The 15787-nt window shown below is 30.7% G+C and overlaps 1 protein-coding gene and 1 long non-coding RNA gene across 2 annotated transcripts; one reads left to right on the top strand and one right to left on the bottom strand.

Annotated features, from left to right (window-relative positions):
• Positions 1-2190: 2190 nt before the first annotated feature.
• Positions 2191-12972, bottom strand: LOC124388110. The gene is made up of 6 exons (XM_046852783.1): positions 12880-12972; positions 12446-12735; positions 10526-10592; positions 3559-3879; positions 3166-3276; positions 2191-2968 (listed from the first exon to the last, which is right to left on the bottom strand). The coding sequence occupies exons 1-6, from the start codon at positions 12920-12922 to the stop codon at positions 2817-2819; spliced, it is 984 nt and encodes a 327-aa protein (XP_046708739.1). The 5' UTR covers positions 12923-12972; the 3' UTR covers positions 2191-2816.
• LOC124388111 lies at positions 3769-7174 on the top strand. Its single transcript, XR_006926335.1, has 3 exons — positions 3769-3898; positions 4144-4175; positions 6903-7174. It is a non-coding gene; the product is annotated as an uncharacterized LOC124388111 (long non-coding RNA).
• Positions 12973-15787: the final 2815 nt, after the last annotated feature.

The following is a 15787-nucleotide window of genomic DNA, read 5'->3' as shown; positions in this document are numbered from 1 at the left end:
GCTCACATGCACACAATAAAGTGTATAATGTGTATAAAGTATAAAGTGTCTTTACTATTGTGGATGATTGAAATATCAATCAAAAATTGAAAAACATATATATGTTACATATATATATATATATATATATATATATATATATATATATATATATATATATATATAATAATTATTATTATTATTATTATTATTATTATTATTGCAGTTTATTATTATTAACATTTTAAAAACATATTTAAATAAAATGCCTGCTTGGCTAAATAATATATAAAATAATATTTTTGAATATTTTATAAACAATAAATTGTTATTAATTATTAAATTGGCACAAATTAAATGTAATAAATAAAATTTAATAAAAATAAAAAAATGTTTTTTGTTAAACCCCATTTGGGTAATACAGGTGTGTGTGTGTGTGTGTGTGTGTGTGTGTGTGTGTGCGTGCGTGTGTGTGTGTGTGTGTAACATATATTTAATTTTCTAAAGATATGATCTACTTTACTGTTCTACTTATTTCAACATACTTTAATAAATGTCTTTGTTCTTTCCATCCTTCCTTTCATTCACTCCCTACATGTGGAATTGTCAGGATTTTCCCCTTTTAACAGAAATTCCTGGGGCTGGACATAAAATGCTAAATAATTCACAGCTTTAGCCATTAGCCACTTCCTAAGTGGCTAACGCTATGGATTCTTTAGCGTTTTCATTCACACGCAAAACAAATCTTATTTCTGTCACGGAGTGAGTAGCCACAGTGCCACTGGGCTAACTCTAGTTTCTTTTTAACCCCCCTGGAATTATGTATGTTTTCAAGTTTAATAATAATAAAAATATTGAAAAAAAAAAAAAAGGATTCCATTCGGTACACGTTTACACGTGTACAGTGACCATTACCAATTACATTTTGCAGCTCTGTTGAAGATGTCATTAAGGCTCAACACTAAAAATCAAAGCTAGAATCAATTCCAAAACTTTGAGAACGGGATTTTTGTTCAAATTAAAAATATTGCTCCTCTTTGAGACTGAAAGGTGCATCAAATCACAGTTTGCTCTGAATACTTGGTTTGATTTTATCTAAAATGATTTACTTCAATTTTATTTGTCCATTGAATATTAATGTTTCTTTTTGTGACATGATACTGTAATTGTATTTGTTAACTGAAGATTGCATTAGTATTTTGTCTTTTTTACTAAATAAAAAAGGTTGATCCTTGTTTGATCCGAATTGTTTGACCCTCATTCTGGCATGTTCAAGACGCTGTAATGTTGATGTTGCTTAATGCAGTGTTGAGGTGTACAATTTTATTTGTACTTCAGGAAATGAAATCTCACAAATCAACTGTTGTTGGCTTTTGCTAACATGTGTCTAGGTGTTGAGGACTAGTGCACCTTTGAGTTTATGTTCAATATCAGTAAATATTTAAGTACTGTTCAAATCAAATACTTTAAGATTGTTCCTATTGATAAGTCCTTTTAGAATCGGTGACTTTGAACTTGTAATGGAGTATGTTTTGCAGTAAGGAATCTATACTTTTACTCAAGTATGATTTTTAGGTTCTCGTTACACCACTGTATACAGTATTATACAGTAACTTTTATACAGTTATTATAAGTTACATGTTAAATGTAATATTCACTATATTCATCATGAAACTATAAAGAGAGTAAAATAACAAAACAAATATATACAGTTTTTCAAGCATAATTCATTTCCAGACATTACACTGCCCAACACATAACTCTGTTTAATAATATTAGTGGATTTTGAATGATTGCCTATATTTTAAAATTTTATTCTCAAAGCCAGGCTTATTGCTATCATTAATAAGAGCAACTCACTATAACATTTATCTGTTATGTATAATAAAAAAAAATAACCTGTGTTACAACAGCAGTATATGCACAGCTAAGTAAGTGACTGTTTAACCATAGAGATATTTTCATAGAAATACCTTTGTGACACTATAAATTCAGATGCAATTTTACAGGAAATCTCAGCAACATCAGTTAGTCTGCCTGATCAGTGTATATTTAATTATTGTTATAACAATATTTCACATTGTCATCCCATGTCTTACTATTCTGATACAGTAAACCATGAGGTATTTATGATTATCATTTTATAAGCTAAACACATAACACATCATCAAATAATGGTTTCTGTTATTTCCATTATAGAATAAATCATAGGATTTTTAAAAGTGATTTTAATAAAACAACAATCCATCTATAGCAAACATAATGTATGGCAAGAGAACAAATACAAAATATTTATAGGCAGTACAGGTGCATGGATAGATACAACAGGTTTTAAATTAACTGTGTACAAAAACAGGTGTATATTCGCAATACAATTTAAAGTTTTAAAATCTTCACATGATTTAAACACAAAAGCATAAAACTACAATGTAAAAAAATTGATAGATAGATAGATAGATAGATAGATAGATAGATAGATAGATAGATAGACAGACAGACAGACAGACAGACAGACAGACAGACAGACTGATTGATTGATTGGTTGGTTTATTGATTGATTGATTGATTGATTGATTGATTGGTTGATTGATTGATTGGGCCATATCTGGTTCTTACCACAAAGTCTGATGCATACAAGGATATAGGAGGTCTTGTTGCTCACAAATCTCCCCAACTATCTCCCCAACAATCAAAAATAGATAGATAGATAGATAGATAGATAGATAGATAGATAGATAGATAGATAGATAGATAGATAGATAGATAGATAGATAGATAGATAGATAGATAGATCATTCTTAAAAAAGATGTGTTGCATCGTGATGTTTAGCTGATGATCAGCGAACGTTGCCTTTAATAAACTCCGTGCTAGCAGAACTTCTCTTGAACAGTAAGACAAAGATGGTGCAGAAATAGAGCACATTTTTCACTAGCAGTATCACATATGTCATGCTGAACAGATACAGACTGCGATCAATCTTAAGCACACCTAGAGTACACAAAAGACATAAAGGAAATAGTTTTTACAGATCAGTCATCAAAATGTTGATAATTATCATTATGTTAATTTCATTTATTATGATCACTGTAAAAATGTCAAAGAGCCAGTGATATATAAAAATATAATTATTACATATCAATATGCCTTTTTATCATTTTATTTAAAAGATATTTGATTGTCCATACCAATATTCACGTTTTCCTCTTCCTCCCCCATCTCTGCCTCTCCTACTGCTTTTTTAGATGGACAGGTAGGAGTTTTGGAAGGAATTTGCTTAGATTTACGAATTTCTTCTTCTGTAAGGAAATCAACATTATTGTGTATGCTTAGTAAATGTGAAAATAACTGACATTTTATGTAGTTATTTTTAAATTAAATATTTATAATATGTTGTTTAAAAGATCAGGCAGCTAAATGATGAATAGTTCACACATTTGAATATTACATTAATAAAATCCATCTGTGGACATTATTTCCAACACAGAATTTTTGAAATGTCATTAGTGTAAGTCCAGATTGATAAAGGAAATTCTGAGAAAACATACTGTAGGCAACAAATTAACAGCCTTTTTTGTTACCTGTTGGAATATCATGTTTCTTTTCACCAGTGGTGCCATGCTGAACAGAGCAGGTGAATTTGTTGTTCATGGCTTTGCTCTCTTCTACGATAAGCATGCTGGTGATACGGACCTCTGAGTCTTGGCCTCTCTGCTCCAGCTGGTCATCATCTTTCAACGACACGTCTTTATTATTATTATCTTTTGCTTCCCACCTGAATCTCACTAGGTCTGGGACCATGCCTTTCGCCTCGCACAGCAAAACAGACTTTTGTTTCTGTGGCTTGGACACTGGATACACATGTACTGTAGGCTCTATGACCTTGTCTTTGTCATTCCCATCTGCATTTTTAGAAGACATGTAAGTTCTTTGTTAGTGTTAACACATTGAGAAAATACATTATTGAAAATGTGAATAAGAGCATGGACCCAATCTCCCTTTACCTACTTTGCAATTTTTTTGACCTTTACATTATACACTGTATTCTTTATATAGTATATTTAATAATTTTGTTACTTGCATTTGTACTTGTACCTTCATAAATTTGTAATTAATGTCTTGTCTTATGTCTTTTCCCTTATATGTTCTTATAATTAATGTCATAGGCTTTGAAGATTCCCAGAGCAAGAAGTTCAATGTATGTATAACAGACTGTTTCTTGTACATATAACAATAAACTCTTGAGTCCTAAACTTTCATATAGCATTTAGAATCATGTCAGAATCATGTCACAGAAAAATGCAATATTACTTTCATAAGTACAAAATTGTTTAGGATTATTAAAAGAATAGGGACATCAAACACCAGAACCTCAAAGAGAACAGTGCTGTATACAATTTACCTCAAACTTATACTGTTATTTATCACAAAAAGTAAATGATATGTTAAATAATAAACTATAATGAATTAAAACATTTGTTGAATAAATGATATAACTTCTAATTGTTCTACAAACAAACATTTGTAATTAAGAGTTTTAAAAATAACAATGTAGGCAAAGTAATACTAAATATTAATTATATTATTATTATTATTATTATTATTATTATTATTACTACTACTATAAATAATAATAATAAAATTTATTTAAAAAATTTACTTTGTCTACACTGTTATTTTTAAAACCATGTATTACAAAGATTTGTTTACAAAATTAATAACATTTGCGGCATTTATTATTATTTATTATTTATTCATTACCTTTAAAAATGTGTTATTTATTTAGTGTACAAGTGCACTCTTAGGGGTGCCACAATCTCTGATTCAACAAGATCTATTTATTGGTAAATGATGTCAAGCCAGAAGCATGAAAATGTTATTACTGGTTTACCAGTGTTAAGCAAGAACAATGCACAATGCAAAATTTTGTAGTTTTTCTTCGCAAACCCATTTAATTTGCTACATATAGTGACTGTTAATGAACCTAAACCTAACTAACCTAAATGGCATGTTAAACATTATTTGTATCATTAGTATATAATGCATTTAACATTCAATATTCATTATTATCTGCATATATTTCTAAAACTAGTGCTTTCACTTCAGCCACGCAAGCTGAAAAAAGACATTTGTCTGAAAAGTTAACTGTTTCACTGTACCCATTGTGTACTACACGTCTACACTTCTGTCTATGTGCATATGTGTATTTGAATATTCTATTTGTATATTAATGATATTATCATACAAATATAAAAGTATTAATGGAGAAATACTTGAACATTATAAGTGAAACACAAATGTGTCTGCTTATTATTTAGGAGAAAACCACATCACTTTAACCACCATAAATTACAATCTTTTAACATATAATTTTAAATATAGTATGTTATTTATTCATTCATTATCTATTCACCTTAGGCCTAGGGTTTAATTGAATTCTGGACAATGATGTAAGGCTATGAAATATATGAAGCATGAAAAAACATCAATTATACAGTGTTTCTGGATTAACAGTGGTAAATTTGGATTAGGATACTGAAAGAACATTAGATTAGAACATTAAAGGGAAAAAAAACAGTTAATATGACATTAACTATCAATTCTTTATTTTCTATTATATCTTTTTTTTCTTTCTTCTTTCTTTTTCAATATGTTTATTATTTAATGAACTGCTAACATATCTAAACAAAATGATACAATAAATAATTAATTGGTAAAAGTAGTATGACAAATAGTGTGTATTAATCTATAAACATACACCAACCAGGCATAACTTTAAGGCCTCTAATTGGGCATAACATAACCACCTGACTAATATTTTGTTGGTCCCTTATTTACTGCCAAAACAGTTCTGACCCATTAGGTATTAACAGCATTAACTTTTTTAGCAATTTGAGCTACAGGAGCTTGTCTGTTGGATCAGACCACATGGTCCAGCCTTTGCTCCACACAAGTGAGCCTTGGCCGCACAATGACCCTGTCGCCGGTTCACCACTGTTCCTTCCTTTGACCACTTTTGATAGATACTGACCACTGCAGACTGGGAACATCCCACAAGAGCTGCAGTTTTGGAAATGCTCGGACCCAGCTGTCTAGTTCATTAATATTTGACCCATGTCAAACTCACTCAAATTCTTACGCTTGCCCATTTTTTCTGCTTCCAACACATCAATTTTGAGGACAAAATGTTCACTTGCTGCCTAATATATATTTCCCCACTAATAGGTACCATGATAAAGAGATAATCAGTGTTATTTGCTTCACCGCTCAAATTGTTATAATGTCATAATATTATGCCTGGTCCATGTATGTATACATCTACCAACAATTACAAATATGTTTATTGAATAAATCACTGATGTAATGTCTTATTAAGTAAAAAAAATATAAATTCTTGTAAAGATCATTTTATAACTTGTTTGTAACTAGAGTCCAGTGTAATACTTTGATTAGTATTTTAAAACATTCCTCCAGCATTTGAAGATTGCACTGAATTTATACACAAATGCACATTTAAGCAATCCTTACTGAAAAAAACAAATAAGAAAAAGCATAACCAATTCCTGAGCACAGAAAAGGTTCATACTAATTGTAATCACAATGAAGCTATTGGCTATTTTGACCAGTTGAAAAGCTTTGATAAACTATAATTTTTTTATACAGTGAAATGATAAGCATATTAACATTTTAAACATATGAAATATCTCTTTACATGCAATTTTCACATAGTAATGTTATGTAATGTTATTGACTGAATTAAGTATTTATATATTTCATATTTAATTATTTATACCCAATATTTATGTATGGATATTAGTTTTCATCATACAATATTTAAACCATTACTTTTTTTATAGTCATTTTTTTACACCTTTTTTTATTTTCTATTTTTTATGCATATTTTTCTTTTAAATTCATTTTGCAGATATTATCAAGTAAGAAGACAAAACAGAAACAGCTAAATGTGCTCATACCAGTGACGATAAGCCGAGTTCCAGATCCAAAAGTTTTGTCGTCCACTGTGACTCAGACTACACCAAATACTTCAAAACAATTCGACATCCAAACACGTTTTTATAAGGTCTATATTCTGGGAACAGAATATTTATTTATCTGACATTATTTGGAATTTTTCTCTCCTAGCATTGTTTTCTCTCTTTTTAAAGGTTTTTTTTTTTTTTTCTCCTTTTTGAAATTCTTTATATTCTCAATTAATTTTTGGCATTTTTTAGGTCATGTAACAAAAAAAGTAAAATGTGGTGTTACCAGTGACGATGAGTAGAGTTCCAGATCCAAATACTTTATACGAGTATCCTTGCCACAGTGACGCACACTTCACCAAATACTTCTAAATAACTGGGCATCTAAACAAGCTTTTTTCAAATCAATTGTCTATATTCTTAGAACAAATACTACTTTTATTTACTTATTATTTTCTAATTAGAAATATTAAACATGTTAAAGACAAGGTGTCAGTTGTGCATCATATAGGTAATGTAAAGCTCTGGTAAACAGCTGTGGTACCAGTATAACCAGTATCTGTGACTACTATACATAGTAAGGTCATTATTGAAGTCGAATGTCAATCGTATGAATACTTTTAAGTGTGTCTTCAAATAAATTTTTTACTGTACTGTAAATTATTAACTGTATGCTATTGACTGATTAGGTTGCTAATAGCAAAAATATGTTGTATTTCTAGGTGTAGGCAAAGATATACATTATAAAGTTTGCTTTGCCTCAAATCAATTTGGATTTTTATTTGAATGCAGTAAACAAAAAATGTACTCATACCTGTGACTATGAGCTTGGTTCCAGATCCAAATACTTTATCACTGAGATATCCATCTGACACTGTGACTCAAACTATACAAAATACTTCTCAACAACTAAATATCTAAACAAGATGACTAGATTTAGATGACTTAATTTAAACTTTTTTTTAAAATTAGCTTTCATTATAACTTTTCATCTCTAATAAGGTAACAAAATAATAAAGACATTTCTACACTATATGGTTAATGAAATGCTCTGGGAACTATAACCAAAATGTATGACTACTGTACCTGTCAAGGTCTACACTTATCATTTGAAAATTCTTGAGAGTTTCTTCAAATATATTTTGTGCTATACTGTACACCTCTTACACAACTATATATTATTAACTAATACATTTGTCAGTAGTCAAATGTGTTTACTAATGAATTGATATCGGATACGTATTTGTTGTATTTTAATATATGTGTATGAATCAATTTCATATGATATTATTTAAACAAAGAAAAACTTTGTCTTGGACTTTCTAAGGCCAAGTTGCTAGAAAGAAAAAGAGCAAAATATACCCATACCAGTGACGATAAGATGAGTTCCAGATCCAAATACTTTGTGGTAGTATCCACCAGTTTACACTATGATTCAGACTTCACCAAATACTTCTAAACAACATGACATCTAAACAAGCTGTTTTCTAAATGGCTTCTAACATTACTACTACTAAATATATCACTGCACTAACAAAAAATATTGAAGATATCAAAGACAAACTGTGATGGTTAGACAGCTTTGCTTTGGTGAAGTGCTGATTTTGAAATGCTCTGGAAAGCATCTGTGGTATCAGTATGACAATATCTATCACTACTGTACATTGTAAGCACTTTAAGACTACTGAGAAGCAATTTTTTCCTCTTAATATGTTATATAAATTATTATTATTTTTTTGTTATAAAGTTTCATTTTGGACATTGTTTACTTTTGCAGACCAAAAAATGTATATTTATATATTTCATAGTGGTAATTTAGACTACACCAGATACTTATGTACACGTAGTAATGCATGAAGTATTCCTATATTTTATATTTATGTTAAGTAATTATGCTCAATATTTACAACCCCAATTCCAGAAAATGCGGCACTCTGTGAAAAATTTTATTTAAAACAGAATACCATTTGCAAATCACATAAACAAATTGCATATTTTATTGACAATAGAACATAGAAAACATATCAAATGTTTGAACTAAGGAAATGTATTGTTAGTAAATTATAACCATTTGTGATTTTAAACCAGAAACATAGTCTTTTCTGGGCCAAAGCTCACGTAATTTGGACTGAGAGCAAGTGGAAGTTGGTCAGATGAATCAACATTTTTTATTCTTTTTGAAAATCATGGACACTGCATCCTCCAGATTAAGAGGAGAGGAACCATCTGTCTTATTATCAGCTCTTATTTCAAAAGTCTGCATCTCTGATGCTATATGGGTGCATTATTGCCTATTTAATGAACAGCTTGCACATCATGAAATGAAAAATATGGCAAAAAAGAACCAGGACTGTTAAGCAGCTGGAATCCTCTATCAAACACAGACTGTATCTCTCATAAATCTCCAGTCAAACTTCCCTTACATGTAGGTACTGTTGTTAAAGAGAGAATGCTATGCAATGGTAAACATGGGCCTGTTGCAACAGTTTTTGAGACATGGTGCAGCCATCAAATTAAAATTTCCTTAAAATAGTACAGTTTATTAGCAGTTTAAACAGTTGATATGTTTTCTATGTTCTATTGTGAATAAAATATGGGTGTAGATCATTTCTGATACTATATGCAAGTCAGTCTATATTCAGAACAAATTCTAAATACAGATTTAATCTGAAATTATTTAAATGTAGATACCTCTCCCTCATCTTTTTTTCTCTCTTTACTTTATGAAATGTGGCTTCATTCTCAAATTCATTCTAAACTATTTCTTTGGGTAAGTTAACAAAAATAAGCAAAATGTGCTCATACCTGTGACGATAAGCCGAGTTCCAGATCCAAACGCTTTATAGGTGTATCCACTGTGGCTCAAACTACACCAAATACTTCTAAACAACTATGCATCTAAACCAGCTCTTTAAAAATATCTGTATATTCTGAAACCAGATATTACTATTATTTGTTAATTAGAAATATTGGAAATATCAAAGACAAGATGCCACTGGTGACCATATAGATAATGTAATGTAACTTCATACCAACATTAATGGGACTCTATTAACTTTTACGCAACTAAACATCTAAGTAATCCCTTTTCCACCCATAACCTCTATATTACTACATTTCATTTTTATTTTTATTAATTAGAAATATTAAATATGCCAAAGAAATCTTAGACACCAATTTTTGTTTTAAGTGCTCAGCATGTTGAAGTGGAGAACAACCTGTTAATACATTCTGTTAAACTCTAAAATATAGTTATATAAAAAGTTATATAAAGTTATATAAACCCTCTAATGATCTTTTATGTCAATCATATACATTTTCTTTAAATTTATTTTTTGCTGCACTGTATTATTGACTGTATGCTATTGGCTGTAGGATACAGAATACAGAATATTAAAGTATTTGTTGAACTAGAAAAATCAGTTTAGTCAGTTTAGTTTAGTCAGACATTATTGAACATTGATTCTCTTTCTGTCATTATTTCTTACTCTAAGTTTATCTTGTCATTCATTCAGTGTTAAAATTTTTTACGTGAGTGCAAAAACAAAACTGCAAAATGTGCTCGTACCAGTGACGATAAGCCGAGTTCCCGATCCAAATACTTTGTAGTAGTAGGTGTTGTATCCAGAGTCACACTGTGACGCTGTCTACATCAAATACCTACTTTTAAATAACAACATCTAACAATTGTTAATATCCCCCCTTTACTGAGATTATATTTTAGAAATATTATAGACAAGTAATAATTTGCTTACTATGTAGAAAGGGTATGATTCAGTATCATTTCAAAAGTCACTTATTTTTTACTTTAAAGACTCAAAAGGTGTCTTGAATTTTGTACAGTAATTCATTTCTTACCTGTTACATAAAGTCTTGTTCCTGAGCCGAAATGCTTCACCCAGTATCCCACAGCATGATGTCCAATGACAAAAAATGGAGGATACAATGAAAGGATTAATATCTCAAAACTCATTTACAAAATCATTTACAAATCAAAGTTAAAAGAGAAATCATGGCAATGTAAACTTTAGAATGGAATATGCAATAATGTCCAGAGAATACCAGATGCTTTATTTATAATTCTGCAAACCAAATTCAAATGAATATACTCCAATAAACTATTCATGTTCTTACCACTGGAGGCTGAAATAGCTGGCACACTTCTATCAAAATGGATATGACACAGATGTTAGTAATCAGTCATCTACAGCATAATGAAGAAGTCTCATTTACAAAATATGTAAATTTAAGTGTCATTTGATTAATAGCAGGAACATTTCAACAATGTAGTTTAAATAAAAGAAACTTTACCACATAACCATAATTCTGCTTCCCTACATCTGTATTGTTTCTAGATAGTGAGGTGGAATATTTGTTATTTTATTTATCACTTGTAGCTAAACATAGAGCCTAAAACATATGAAACTATGAACAATATTTTAGTTTTTTTTTTTTTTTTTATAATAATGTGCAGTGGTGTTTATAAATAGTCAAAGAAATCAATATTCATAATTAAAATGTAGACTATATAATATTAGCATAAATTAATGTAGCGGTACATTTAATCAAATATAATCAAATTATATTATTATATGTAATTTTTATTCAGTAGATGTTGTCAGGATATTTGTTACATATCTTAGGTCATTGACAAATCCTTTGCAGTGATACAGCCTCACACTCTGTTTTGGCTTCACTGATTCAAAAGCTAGAGTATTTAAAATTCTTTAGACAACTTTTGTAAGACAAAATCAGCCACATTTGGTGACGACTGAACAAAATACTCTATGTAGGAGCTAAAAAAAAACACAGATGGAAGAAGATTTCATTAGGGAAAAATTTCTGCTGTCAGTTATATTGAGTTGAACTTGTCTAGGGAATTCAGGACAACCTTTATATTTTGGACACACAGGTCAAATTTATGAACTATTAAACATACTTCCAAATTAAGCCAGATTTTGGCAATAAAGCATTGTCAGGACATGGCCTAAATATGGCCCCTCACTAAACAGTGTGCCAAATTTTAAAACATTGACAACCTTGCCAAAAGTAGAAGAAGAAAAAGAAGAAAAATAGAATAACAAACAACCTTTAGTATTTGGCACCCTAATTAAAGATTCTATAGATATCAAGGGTTTATCAAATGTAATGTAATTCAAACATATTAAATCAATTTATCATGTTATCAATTTATTAATTTATTTAGTATGCTACAACAGGTGCTAGAGAATGAAATATTTTCCTTTTCCTTAATATATGCATATATTTGGCTTTTTGTTTTGCAACCTTTATAATAATTCCTGAATAAATAAAATACCTATGCAATCTGAGAATATGAGAAACTTTAGACGTATGTCATTATTTTTATGTGTTTTTAAAACTTGGGTAATGTAAAAAATTTACTATATAATTTGGAAAGAAACTGTGAATTCTGATTGTGAGTTGTTGTACAGCACTTATAGTTTTATTCTCACTGTGCTGCCCACACCCAGCAGGCACAATAATATGTTGCTGAATGCTCTGTTTTTAAATTGGGGATTATCAAATCAAACTTATTTCCTGTTTTTTCAGCTTTCAGTGTTTCAAAACCAGGTTCATTTCGAACAGTTTGATCTTCAATTTTCACATATTGAACTCTCTTGAAAGGTTCACTATCCTTCTTCTGATACCAGTGAATGTAATTATCACAATCTGAAGGGAAAGTACATTCTATCTTAACGAGCTTGCTGGTGGGTTTAATCATGAACATCTTCTGATGCAGCTCCACATCACTGTGCGCTGTGCAAAAAGAGAAAAAACATTATTTTAGCTCAATTGTACGTATAAAATATGTAGATGAAAACGCATCAGGATGGAAATAAAAGTGATATGAATAAAACTTTGTTGAAAGGAATTAAGTATAATTTAAGACAAGAATCTTACCTGAATAAATAAGAAAAATCATCATGAAGACAATCAAGGCCATTTTTTAATATGTTGGAAAGCAATTGAAGCTGCACCAGAAGATACTGAAAGCTCAATGAACATCATTAGAAGATTAAGAGAAGATTGTCATACAGTGTACGCCCATTATCTGCTACATTTCACTCTAAGATGAACATCCAACAAAGCAAATCCAACAAAGCATTCAATAATATGTTGTACATTGTTTCTTTCAACTGGATGTTCAGTTTTATTACTTTGGCTTATACAATTGTTTATTAAAAGCAAATAAAAAAAAAAAATGCACCACAACAGCATCACATAATTGCAAAGAATTATTGAGCCCTTAAGCGCTTGAGGATCCCCAGTTTACAGAAAAATACTCATAGCATATTGCATTAATAACTAAGTGGTTGCAAAAACAGGTGTTGAGGGTTTTCAGCATTAATATGAAAGTCGATCTACACACTGTTATGAAAATTGAAACTTCCAAGATAAGTATGCTTTTAAGAAATCTTAGAACATCCATTCATGTCCTAATATTCTTTATAAATTTCTCAATTGCATTTTACTCTGTTATTATGTGTTTAGGATACAGCACTTGTATAATAGCATTAGTCAATATCAATAATAACTGTTGAACCATGGAGAACTTTTCGTGGAAATGCCACTGCACAACTGTGAATCCAGGTGCATCTTCACAGCAAAATTACACTTATCAGCCAAAGCATTAAAACCATTGACGTGAAGTAAACATTGACTATGTCGTTACAAAAGCACCTGTCAATGTTGGGATATATTAAGCAACAAGTGAAGAGTCAATTCAGGAAATTTAAGTATGCGTAAGGCTTTAAGCCAACATTGACTATAATTATGTAAATATAAATATGCACTCAATGTTTTAAATCCAGTACACCACTTCATGAAAATACATTGCTTAATTTCACTGGCCTCTTCAGCCGGATAATGTGCCCTGACACACTGCAAAAAGTGTTCAGAAATGGTGTTACGGCTTCTTTTTTATACGTCTAGGGTTTGAAGCTGCAACATTCATACTGTGATCCATTTTGTGAATAGGCCAGGGAAAAGGACACGTAAACCAAGTATAATATAAAAAGGATTTATTTAAACAATGAGGAACATATGGCGTAGTATATACAATATTTACACACTAGTCAAAACCAAAACATAATAAATAATCCCACAGGAGAAAGAGGCGGAGAGTGGTGCTAAAAAAAAAGAACACAATAAAACAAAACCCAACTAACTCAGTAATAAACCACTAACCTAACTCCAAACAAAAATTTTCTGGCGCCTCTACACGCCCTAGCTTACCTACTCTAAACTAACAAAAATACAGAAGTAGCTCACACTCCTAGCTAGTGTCTTTATACATAGTATCATCTACGTGTTGCAAGATGTAAGTCACGTGACATACTACCTGCCCAACACTCCTGGGGAAAACACAGGGGTTGTTATGGAAAACGCAAAGTTGTTATCAGAATATAAACAAACAAGATGACATTAACTTTAACTTAACAAATATTGTACAAAACCAAGTCAAAAGGGAAAAATACAAGAAAGAATCAATGCTTCAAACACAACAATGCAAAAAAAAAACAAATGGTACTCTCTTTAACGTTCCTGCAGTCCTCTTTTTAAACTCCAGCAGCTGACCGGATTGGCCACAGGTGCAGTCAGGTCACAAACGATGATTACCTCCCTAGCCAATAGCAGTCCAAACAGGGAGGAACCGTGAGAAATTGACAGGAAGGTGAACCAATAGAGAAAGAGACAAACACCCTCACACACGAACATCCAATGGGACGTAACAAATGGTTTGAGGAAAATGAATTCCCTGTTCAATGAAAATGAATTTGAGTTCAAGATGAAATTCCTCAGATTTATATCTGATAGATTATCTGCTAGATGTGCTAGATAAACAATTCTAAATCATGGAGGTCCCACTTCACAACTTACAGGATTTAAAGGATCTTCTGCTAAACACTTGGCAACAGATACCACAGCACACCTTCAGAAGTCTTGTGGAGTCCAAACCTTGTCAAAACTGTGTAAAGATCTTAGAAAACATGAACACAGTACCTACAAAATATTTTAACCAATTAAGCTACCATTACATATTTAAAAGGTTTCCTTGTTGACAATTTCTGTACTTTGCTCTCTATTGAGTTAATGGGTTGAAAGTAACAGAATAGTAGCATTGAATATTCAATTACACAAACTAATTATCTAGCATTCATTTTAATAATTACAAATAACTTTAGTGGCTTTGGTATGGATCAGAAAACATACAATAATTAATGACTAATTATTGCATTTGTAAGTGACTTGTAAGGGTTGTAAGGGGCTATAAGACAAGAATAACAACCAATAAAATCCTTACAAATAGCTTGTGATGGCATACAAGCCTAAACCATCACCTTATATATTTAAATATTAATAATTTACTTATTAATATCACATTTTGTATTCCCATCATTGTGTGCTTCAAGGAATTATGGGTGATGCAAATTTTCTGTGACTGTATTTTTTTCTCATGACCAATAATGGATGATTTCAGGGAAGAGCATGACCCATGATTTTAAAATAAAGTGTAGTGGGCCAGATACTAGAGAGTGGTTCTATAGTAGAACTGTTTTTTTTTTTTTTACCTACAGAATGTTTAAATACTTTTATTTTGCATTTCATATTTGTAAATGCAATACCAGCCAAGTATGAGCTATCCCCATATAGTGTTCAAGTTTTAAGAGTTTTTTTTTTATTTTTTATTCTCATGGTTCATGCTGTCTTACAAAACAAGTGCATGGACAAATAAAAGCTCAGTGCACCTTCTGTCTCCCTCTCTCTCTCTCTCTCTCTCTCTCTCTCTCTCTCTCTCTCACACACA

This window comes from Silurus meridionalis, chromosome 6 (assembly GCF_014805685.1).
Source record: "Silurus meridionalis isolate SWU-2019-XX chromosome 6, ASM1480568v1, whole genome shotgun sequence".
Classification (NCBI taxonomy): Eukaryota; Metazoa; Chordata; class Actinopteri; order Siluriformes; family Siluridae; genus Silurus; species Silurus meridionalis.
Note: the sequence above shows the minus strand (reverse complement) of the source record. Positions and strands in the feature narration are given on the sequence as shown.

Bases quoted from the DNA above. Each gene is read 5' to 3' on its own strand.
- LOC124388110 (XM_046852783.1), bottom strand. From the start codon at position 12,922: ATGGCCTTGATTGTCTTCATGATGATTTTTCTTATTTATTCAG. The intron at 3,277-3,558 runs GTAACAAAAAAG...ATTTCCTTACAG, and splicing joins GAAACATGATATTCCAACAG to AAGAAGAAATTCGTAAATCT. The intron at 2,969-3,165 runs GTATGGACAATC...TGTGTACTCTAG, and splicing joins AGAGGAAAACGTGAATATTG to GTGTGCTTAAGATTGATCGC.